Source organism: Xiphias gladius, chromosome 22 (genome assembly GCF_016859285.1).
Source record: "Xiphias gladius isolate SHS-SW01 ecotype Sanya breed wild chromosome 22, ASM1685928v1, whole genome shotgun sequence".
In the NCBI taxonomy this organism is placed as follows: Eukaryota; Metazoa; Chordata; class Actinopteri; order Istiophoriformes; family Xiphiidae; genus Xiphias; species Xiphias gladius.
In genome coordinates this window covers 17,255,377-17,266,088 of record NC_053421.1, presented here as the reverse complement: position 1 = coordinate 17,266,088, position 10,712 = coordinate 17,255,377, and the positions used below count along the sequence as shown (strand labels likewise).

General features: G+C 40.8%; 1 protein-coding gene across 1 annotated transcript; it reads right to left on the bottom strand.

Annotated features, from left to right (window-relative positions):
- Positions 1 to 2,232: 2,232 nt before the first annotated feature.
- Positions 2,233 to 10,220, bottom strand: she (Src homology 2 domain containing E). The gene is made up of 6 exons (XM_040116614.1): positions 9,322 to 10,220; positions 8,695 to 8,821; positions 6,910 to 7,164; positions 6,336 to 6,675; positions 4,392 to 4,511; positions 2,233 to 3,557 (listed from the first exon to the last, which is right to left on the bottom strand). The coding sequence occupies exons 1-6, from the start codon at positions 9,766 to 9,768 to the stop codon at positions 3,365 to 3,367; spliced, it is 1,482 nt and encodes a 493-aa protein (XP_039972548.1). The 5' UTR covers positions 9,769 to 10,220; the 3' UTR covers positions 2,233 to 3,364.
- Between the last annotated feature and the right edge of the window lie 492 nt (positions 10,221 to 10,712).

Sequence of the window (10,712 nt, the reverse complement as noted above, 5' to 3'; positions counted from 1 at the left end):
TAAACAACATACAAATCTGATCTATGAATCACAGGCTGAGACTAAGACAAAGTATAGTGGAATGTAGAAAAGTACATTTAGACATCTTTTAGTACTTTGAGTATTTCCATTTTATGCTACTTAATACTTTTCCACTACTTTTCAGAGACATTTATTATACTTTTTACTCCACTACATTTATTAGACAGCTGTAGTCACTTCAAGATTTTGCAAACAAAAACTAACATAATCTTATAAAATATGATGGACTTTTATATATTGTTATAGATTAAACAGTCAAAAAACATTAATTAATGTCACTTCCAACAATATAACACTGACATGGTACTGGCATCTTGCTGCATAATCGGTAAACTTTTGGTTCTTTTCTGTTAGTATATCTGGCTGATAATACTTCTGTAATTCAAATTATTTAACATTTTGGATGCAGCACTTTTATTTGTATTTTATACTCTGGTATTGCTGCTATTATTTAAGTAAAGGATATGGATATTTCCTCCACCACGGATATGTTATAAGCTCATAACCAGGATGCAGGTGATAGAAATTATGTATATTATCGCTGTCCTGTGAAAACCATGTATCCCCAAAATGTCAACTTTTCAAGAGCTGTTGAAACAGCCCTGTGGTCAACTATGTGACAGTTTAGTTTTCAGATACTCCAGAGGGTTTTCAAATAGTTTATTCGGCTGAAAAAGGGGGTTGATTTTCTCAGCCCATGAAGGAACACTAAAAAATTCAAAATCACCAAAATCTGAGATACATGGTTTTTACTTGACAGTGATGATATGTAACATCAAGAAAATTCCAACAAGCATTTAGGATTGTGGGCTGGATGGATACTGATTGCAACATTCCCAAAAAAACAGACGGAGTCGGGAATGTGTCCAACACCCCAAGCTTGTTGTTTGTTTTGACCTACTTTGTGATTTAATTAAGGGAACATAGAGGACTAACTAGAACAGATCACACGGATGGAAAGAGGGGTGATAGTTAGTGGTGTCTGTTGTTGTGTAACATTGCCATTTGTGACACACTGGGTAGCAGGATGGTCAAGATCTTCAACCAGAAAGTCTGGATTCAATTCTGTGCAAAAGCAAGCATCTGCTTTGCTGAGGTGTCTTTGACCAGGACACGTATTTTCTCTGGAGTTGACCTTGCACATTGAATGTCTGAGGTGTCATATGATCAATAAAGTGCTACAAAAAATGATTTGTGAACTGACCGTAAGAGGAATTAGTTGAATTTTACTTAGAAATTTCTCAAATTGCTTTGACCTTACAAGTTGCCGCTCTCCATTGACAAACCAAGCAGGCTATTCTGTGGGGGAGCGCATTGCTACTATGGCCACAGTTATTCATAGCTCTTTTTACATTGCAGTCTGTCTCTCCTCCCTCTCCTCGTTCCCCGTAGAGATGGCCCTACCTCACTCTAACTAATCACCATGGCAACCTGGTAATCCCTGAACAGAAAAATTCTGACTCCCTCTCTCTCTCTCTCTGTCTCTCTCTCTCTCTCTCACACACACACACACACATACACAACAGTACTGCGTGCACACACATAAATGTACACATGGATGCACACATGGGCACATTCACGCTTGCACACACACTCATGCAAGCACACACGCTCTCTCTAATAGATACTCATGCAAACCAAAACGCTGGTGTTTGCTGGTAAGACATATCTTGCCACAAACACATGCTTCCATGCATCATTGTGAAGATAAAGCTTCTCTGCATTTTGTGAGAAGCTTCGTTTGTGTGTGTTGGCGAGGATTTAAATACATCAACTTTTGGATTGTGTCAACAAATGTTTTTTGTGCATACACTATTTATAAATGCATTTTGTATGTGTGCTTATGTGTGTTTAGGTTTGTCAGGATTAGTTGACTCCAAATGTGCGTGCGCGTGTGCTTGTGTGTCTGTGTGTGTGTGTGTGTGTGTGTGTGTGTGTGTGTGTGTGTGTGTGTGTGTGTGTGTGTGTGTGTGTGTGTGTGTGTGTGTGTGTGTGTAACTGTAATTGATTTCACACTCAGGTCAGTGATTTTACAGCTACAAGAGAAAAGCACACAGTTTCACTCTGGTTAGCTTCTCATCTCTGTTTCAGTGCCATTTTCCTTGAACCCAGTTTTTTCTTTTTTTTTTGCTGTGGGCATGTCTATTAATAACACTTTTTGTCTTCAGTTAATATGAATTTTTTTATTTACTGAATAAATGTTTTCGAACAATAATATACAGCCCACATCATTTGCGTGGTTGATGTGAAAAAAAACCTGACAATATCCAACAATCACATCATACATACATCATTTATGCATACGGTAGGTACATTTTTGGGTTCATTCACAATAAGATATCTTTTTAATCATAAATCCCTCATATTTAGATTACAGTGAAGGCACGTAGATGGGCCAGATATTCATGTATTTATTTCCACACTGACACACACTCAAACAATATTGCTGGGTGGATACAGTAATGTTATAAGACCCCTCCCTCTACACTAGTTCTAATCATCTAATCAATAAAGCCCCTTGTCTTGATAGACAGAGTGGTGGGCAAATCAGCCCGATTTTCAGGATAGATCAATAAGCTGATTGACATGTCAGATGGATGAATCAATATACTCCAATCAGGTGTATTGATCCTACAGACCAAGACCTAACTGGATAGAATGGTGCTAATTGATGATGTTAGCACTTCTGCTTGAGGGCATCTCATGAGGAGATTATAAACCTCAAATAAACTTCAAATATCATATTGGCTATAGGAAGTAGTAAGGTATTACACAAATCAATGAGGTTTGCATGTTAGAGAGTGGGTCTGTAGAGTCAGTGGACAAAACAGTGGCGCAAATACACCAGGCTGTGGAAGACGAGATGGTTTTCCTGTAACTATAAATAATGGGACATTTGGGTAATACAGTAGGCTAATTTACAGACCACAGTTTATGTGTGTGTGTGTGTGTGTGTGTGTGTGTGTGTGTGTGTGTGTGTGTGTGTGTGTGTGTGTGTGTGTGTGTGTGTGTTTTTGTGTGTTTTTGTGTGTTTTTGTTGATTTTAGATTGGAAACAGTCAACACCAAAACAATGTGATCAGTGGTTATTGTAGTGTCTGATTTTGACCACAAGGTAGCGCTTGGTGGCGCTACAAACATATGAATTTATGAAGGTGGTAAACACGGCAATCCAAAGCAGCATATCTTTGAGTATGAATGTATGTATGTATACATCTGTATTAACAAGTTTATGAGTGTGTCTGTGCGCATTTGTGCATCAGTGTGTCATACATGTCTCTGCCTGTCTGTGTCTGTGCATGTGTGTTTGTGTGCCAGTGTGTTTGTTTGTCCTTTAGGCATGTTCAGTGTGGCCTGGGCACAGGATGCAGCAGGGTCATGTGCTCGGCTCCAGTGAAAGGCAGTCTGTGTGTGCAGTAGTGGTGGACCAGCTCAGGGATATTGGAAAAGACACAGCTACTCTGATCCAGTGTGTAGCCCAAGCCCTTGCTGCTCTTAGTCTGGGCCACAATGATGTGCACACAACTCTGACTGGTCCTAGTGGAACAAGACAGAGAGAAACACAAAATTAAAAAAAAAAAAAAATCTCAGTAAAGACAGACTTGAAAGGAGAAGACACACAGTAACAGTTGAAGTTAAGAGTTATAAGATGCTGGAGAATGAAAACATTCTTCAGCATCTCTTATCTGTCTCTCCCAAAATGAGGCTGTAGATTTACCATTTACTGAGTTCAGCGGATGTGTAAATGGGGTTAATAATGTGGACTCTCAAATAAATGAGCACTGTACAACAAATGTGCACTCAGGCGCTTGCACGCACACACGCACACACACACACAGACACACACACACACACACATTCATACACAATGGCACACAGGCTTTCAGCCTTTATCCTAGAGAACCTTTTCCTGTTACACCTGTCAGTATTTTCTACTCTACAATGACGCACGCAGAGGTTACTGCTACAATGCCTTAGTAATGTCTTAAAAATAGCCAAAATCAGGCTTAATCGGTGTGGAATTCAATCTCAGTGAACAGTGAAAATATTTACTAGAAAATAGTTTCATTCATATTTATCTTTAGAATACACTGTATGACAAATGACCTGTACATGCCCATTTGTAAATGTGGCTGTTTTAATGTACAGGTAAAGATACAGAAAGATGTGTGACATAATTAAGAAAAATTTTGATTTTCAAGGAAAACGTTTCACTCTATCAATATTGTAACTCGTCTGAAGAAAAACTGAGATTGCTATGATTAAAAGAGCCCCATAAATACAGTAAGTATGTACATGTTGCATTATATTTACCATGCTCAACAAACACATACATGAATTAAACACACGTACACACATGCCCACACTCACTTCAGAGCAATGGAGTACTTGCTGGTTCCTGATTCGCTGTCTCTCACCAGGAAGCTGGCTTCCCTGCAGCGCTGCAGCTGAGCCTCAGCCTGCTGCCGACTCACACTGCCATGGTACCAGCTTGGAGAGGCAAGGGGGGGGGGGGGGGTGCAGAGAGAAACAGCAGCTCAGTGACATATGGAGATAAGTCAGATGTCAAGTTAATGATAGGTGATGATGGCGAGAGAGAGACAAAAAGAGAAGGAGGCTGACAGCAGGAACGAAACAGGCCTGATTTAAAGTCATCATAAATCAGACTAACAGATAAATATTGTGGACTGAATGAGTTAACAATGTCAAGGGTGAACTTGAGAGGGCAAAGATAAAAATAAAATCAACATATAAAATGGCTGTGCAGAGTGTCAAGGCAGGCCTATTAGGACACAAGGTGGTGCTGACAGTGGCTACAGGCAAGAGCCATTTATAAACAAGCTGTGTGTGTGGCCCTGATACTATGAGGCAAAACACATTGACATTCAGCCACAACATGAGAGGAACAAATGCTAACATGCTCTAAGCATGTTCTCCACATGTTCCATCTGAGCAGAAAGGCAAAGGATGAGGAAAGAAGGGCTACAGTTAAAATTAGTCTCTCCTGTATATTCAATCAAGTCTCACCTCAAGGGTGCACCTTCCTCCAGCATTTATGTTCAGCAGCTGAGGGGCTGTCACTGGCTTATGCTCGCAGTAATAAAAACCCAATTTCACTTAAAAATTTCAAAAGTGCCAAGTGTAGAGTATATTTATGATTTGATCAGATGTCAAGGGAAATCTGCTTGATTGCTTTACAATTTTTTGCAGACAAAACTGAGGAGGGCACTGTTTTCCCAATGTTTCTTTATAAAAATATGTAGTCAAGTGACCAAAAGGTGAAAAAAACTTAATGAAAAAATGTTATGCTTATTCTTAACTGTCATAACAAATGCAAGCAGAGCAGCACAGAGAGCAGACAGCAGGACAAGAAGTGCACTTTACTCTGCCAAGTTTATGAGAAATGTGGTGTTAATTTTGATAAGCATAAATAATACGCAGGCATTAGATAAAGGTGACCAAGAGTCTCCACCCTCATCTCATTTGTTTAATTCCTCTCAATCCCCTAATCCTGTTCAAGGTTGTGGTGGAGGCTAAAACTTATCCCAGCGTGCAGTGGGTGAGAGGTAGATCAAAAGTCTATTGACAGACTAATACATTAACAGAAAAAAAAAAAAACACTTTAAAGTCCTTCCTATGGATATTTTAGAGTTTCCAATTCGCCCAACCTGAACGTCTTTGGAATGTAGGTGTAAGAACATTGGAATGAACCTGCTAAAACCCAGCTTGGATTTTCAAGCTACGACTTATTTACCATTTAGTTTAAGTCTACCAAATTATTTGTTATTTAAGCCGAGGTATATGTGAATGTGTCAATATTATATTAACATTTAAAATTATTACTCTAACTTTAATCATTCCCTACATTTTTGTGGGGGTTTCCTCCCTTTATCATTATATTATTTACTAGTCAGTAGGGTCTACTGAATCTTTACAAAGATGTAATATTTTTAGTATTATAAAGATTTTCTATGTCATTTTTTTGTGATTTCTACATCTGTTTTTGCAACTATTTGCTTTGTAACAATCTACTGTACCTTGAGTATCATATTGGGTTTTTTTTACATGATGTCAGCATGATGTAATAAATCTGTGCATACCTTGGTTTGTAATTTTGAGCATTTGCCTAATGAAGACCAGATAGGGTCCAAATGTTGCCTGTTTCAATTCGATAAAGTTTCAGTCTCGTAAAGAGAGCATATGCATCTGGTATGCAGATGCTTTCTTATTTTTCCCTTACTGAAATTTGAAAACATCATAAGCAACATTTCACTCTTCTTTCCTACAAGACAAATATGTCTTCTCAATTCTTACCTCTGCTTCTCCAGGGTCAGACTGGGGTCCACTTTGGCTGCATCCCCATCCTGTGGGGCACCAGGGGAGGTAGGGGACGGAGGGGAAAGTTTTTTAGGGCTGGAGGAGGGTGAGAGGGGTGGGGGTTTGAGGGTGGGAAAAGAGGGAGATGAGGGTGTGAGAGGGGAAAGTTTGAGAATAGGAGAGGAGGGAAAAGAGGGAGAAGAGGAGGAGGATGGCGAAGAGGAGACAAGTGTTTTATGGTTCCAGTTCTTCTGTCTCAGGGTGTGTTGCTGCTGCTGGCGGCTAGAGGTTGATCCGTTCTCTTTACTGGGAGAACAATCCACTGCCTCAAACTGAGCTGAAGGAAGCAGGAGAAACAATATCAACCTTTAGTAATAAAATTATTATCAAAGCATAACAGAACTACCAAAGTAAACACATCTGTGGAAATTGATTCAGCAGGATTGTTTTGTTTCCTCTCTAAAGCAAACATAAAATTGTTGTGGCATAACTGTACAAATAAAATTCATGGCATCCTTCCTCCACACCCAAACCCCCTCCCTTCCCATCATCCCTCTCTCCCTTTCTCTACCTGATAGTGCTCTAACAATGTCCTCCTTTCTCCACTCCCAGGGCAGTTCGTACTCTCCAGCAGGACGGACGTCAGACTCTGGCCGTGTAACAGGGATCCACACCCCCTCACTATCGCCCTCCAGTCCGCCCTCATACGGTGTGTCGTAGATATTTGGAGGCGTGGGCTTGCCCTCCTCTCCCTTCCTCTCTCTATGGCCTCGATCCAGGAGAACACACACTTTCAGAAGGTCCTTGGAACCCCGTCTACGAACCTCTACAGCAGAATGGTCATGTGATAAGTTAAGAAGTAGGAATCTCACTTATCTAACAATAGACAAAGCCTTGTATCTCCTCTGATGATATATCACTGTATCTATTAGCTGAACTGTTTTCTAGTCGCATAGTTTAGGAGTCTCCCCTTCTGTTTGACTTACCAGAAAATCAACCTACGTGAGACAAATTAAAATACATATTATAGCAAAATAACTACCTTATCTTATAACGTATTAGTGAACTCCGCCGTAGTAAGGCTTTTGATGACCTAGAATTTCCTTTCTTTTTTTTTAAAATGTAAAATATTCACGTTACTCTAAAAAATTCCATTAACCTCAATTATATTCACCCAAATTTACCTGTGATCAAGCATTCGCCTCTTGCAGACTTCCCAGTATTAAATTGCAAAATGTGTCTGTGACATATCCACAGGGATGAGTGATATTTAATGTGTCCCAATCATCAAAGTTGTATGAAATGTCTAAACTGAGGCTCATGCAAAAATAAGTAAAATTTAAAGTACACTTTTTCATATTTTCATATTATACATATTTGAATTACCTTCTAGTTTGGACTGGTAAGGCTGTCCATCAGTTCAAACTAATTGGCATGCTTATTTGAGATTTCTATGTTTTGTTTTTTTTAATTAATACAGAAATTTGACGCATCGTACCCTCAACAGTTTTTTTCCTCTAACACATGTATATTCTTTTGGACATTGTGTTTTTTAGGAATTTCACTTGTTGTGTTTCTTTGCTGTCCAACAGGTAGCCTGCGTGTCTGCACTATTGTGTGACCAAACAATGGAGCTACAGGAAGAAAAGGTCAACACAGCTGCTGATTGGCTGGCTGACCAGGCCACTTCCTGACTGCTGGGAAGTGATTGGGTGAGGGCAGGGAGTTGGGGGGGGGGTGTCTGTAGGTTTTGGGGAGGGTCTTTCATTTCTTTTTCACATGTTAGGGACCCTAAAGTATTATTTGTATATATGTTTCTGTGTGTGTGTGTGGGGGGGGGGCACTTCCTATCAAGAGAATGGGGCAAAGGAAACAGAAGCAGGAGACAGGAAGTTGGAAGAGGAAGCTGCACCCATTGTCCCTGCACAACACTGTTCCTATAGCAACCGCCAGCGGGGAGGGAAGTCAGCAGAGAGACCGAGGGTCTAACTTGGCTCTCAGTCCCTTTAAAACAGCCCTTTAGCAGGAATTTTAGTTAGTGTGAGTGCAGAAAAAAATGATCTAAGATGTGTAAAAAGTGTCCCTGTCTCACATAATTAACTTATCAAAGTTGATATCCAAAGTCTGTTAAGACGTAATTAATGAAGTTATGCCGTCGGTAGACAAACTGCAGTCTAGCTATTTCAATATTCAGATTGGACTTTTGATGATGTGTTGCACACAACTGTTTTTCTATTGGCAAGAATCTACTTTTATGGCACAATCAGTAGAATGTATAGTTTGTGTTCAAAGTCAGTTTCTGAGAAAACACTCCCTTAACTGCAATTGCTGTGACAGATGATAAACCTGACCTCACCTGTGATGATGACCTGGGCATCATAGGGCTCCATGTACCCATCATTCACTCCTGCTCTCTCGGCCTCTCTCTGCTCTTTGGTTTTCTCTGCATCAAAAGGATCTGCGTAGTCCTCCAGGATAATCAACTGTGAAAAGGAGAAGACCAGTCAGAAAGCACAATGCTGGGGTGCTACCTATTCAGAAGTTACATTCACCTGGAGACAACAGAGCAGGCGGGCAGAGAGGGATCTGATACACTACGGTGTGTGTGTCTGTGTGCGTGGTGTCCATGACTGAGTGACAACTAATGGAGAGACAAGCGGAAATACTTGTGTAAAGAGGTCAGCGCATTGTGTTCGCCTCTTTGATCTGACACAATGTAGTGAAATTGCATTGTATTCTTTTCAGAGCGATGGAAACTGAATACAGGGTTATGAACTGAGGTGGGGAGGGAAAACACAAAGGAAAGCACTGACCTCAAGCCCACAATGATTTTTTTGTTTTTGCACTGTACAGTATATTGACTTTAATCGGCCTGCTACTATAACTGCCTCTCCCTGGCCTGGTTTGATTCTAAATAAATGTGAAGATCAAAAAGAGGCTCATGGGGTTTACGTTAGCTGTTCCATCACTAGAAGTTACTTACCGTTGTCTTAATGTCAGACCTTCCCTTCTCGTTGTCAGGCAGCTTCTGTTCACTTATCCCGTTGAGTTTTGGGGTTTTCTCTTGTTTGTCCACTTTGATCATCCTGCTGATGTATGCTTGCGCCAGACTAGTGGTCCTGACCTGGCGGTTTTCATCTGATATCCCAGTCTCGATCTTGGAATTCTTGCGACCTTTTCCATTGGTGAGACTATCCCAGACTGTCCCACCAGAACCAGCGTTGTTACGACCCAATTCTGTGGCCGAATTTTTCCGGTTTCTCCCTGCTAACAAACCCCCCACTCCTCCATCCTTACGTTGATTTCCTTTCAAACTGTCCCGAGAAAACGAAGGTTTGGGTCGAGTTTGTGGACCAGACTCAGAGGCCGAGCGGACCCTTTCATTTCCGTTCTTCAGGTTGATGGGAAAATCTCTGAACCATTTTGCCATGGCTGTCAAGGTATTAACACTTCCAACAGATCTAATAGTTAACAAATCTGTTGTCTTTTACACGTTCTTGCATACGCTGCCCCACTAGAACTAACTTTGAACCGTGCGCAACAGCTCCAACTTTACGCACAAATATTTTACGCACGCCTCGGTGTATCTAGGAGGATATCTGAATAATCAAACTGAGCAGAGACCACTTTATGTTGCCGCGCTGATTCCTAGCGTCTGAAACTCCTTGGCAATCAGACGGTGCGTCTTGGAGATCCTTGGCCAGCGGCCCTTTGTTGTTGTCACCCTGCACCTGCAGTAACAACTATCCCTGCAGTTTGAAAAGTAGCTTCTGTAGAGCGTAAACTCGAAAGAACTGGAAGTTTTTCTTTGAACCCAGTAAAGATCCCATTCCCGGAGCGTGAGATGGTGCGTCCAGTTTGTCGACCAGGCGAAGTGATGAGATGGAGAGGAAAGTCAGTTTGAGCAGATAGTGGGATGTCGCTGGAGTTTGGGGAGGGGCTGTGTGGACGGGGCGGGGTAGGGGTATTGTAATAATTTCAATGGATACACAACAACTGAATCTTCTGAAAATCTCCAAACTTTATCAGCAGTTGGCCTAATGCCAATAGACGACTGGCAATAAGCAAATTTAGGATTCAAATGTGGCAAGTTATTACAAAGTTTGAAAAATGTACCCTTGAAGTTTTTCCCTTAAGCAGTCCACTACAGCTGAAATCATATCTGTGGTGAGCTCAGCTCTCCATAGGTAACAACTTGGAGACATTTGCGATGAATGGTCACTCAGGGCGGATTTGTTTACGCACTTTATTTTGTGATCTGTAATGTCATTATAGTCAGCAGTAACAATGGATTACAGTGGCAATGCTAAATATGTCACAAAATCTGAATTAAACAGACATTCAATTATAAAGTCAAGGATGAAAAACCAAATT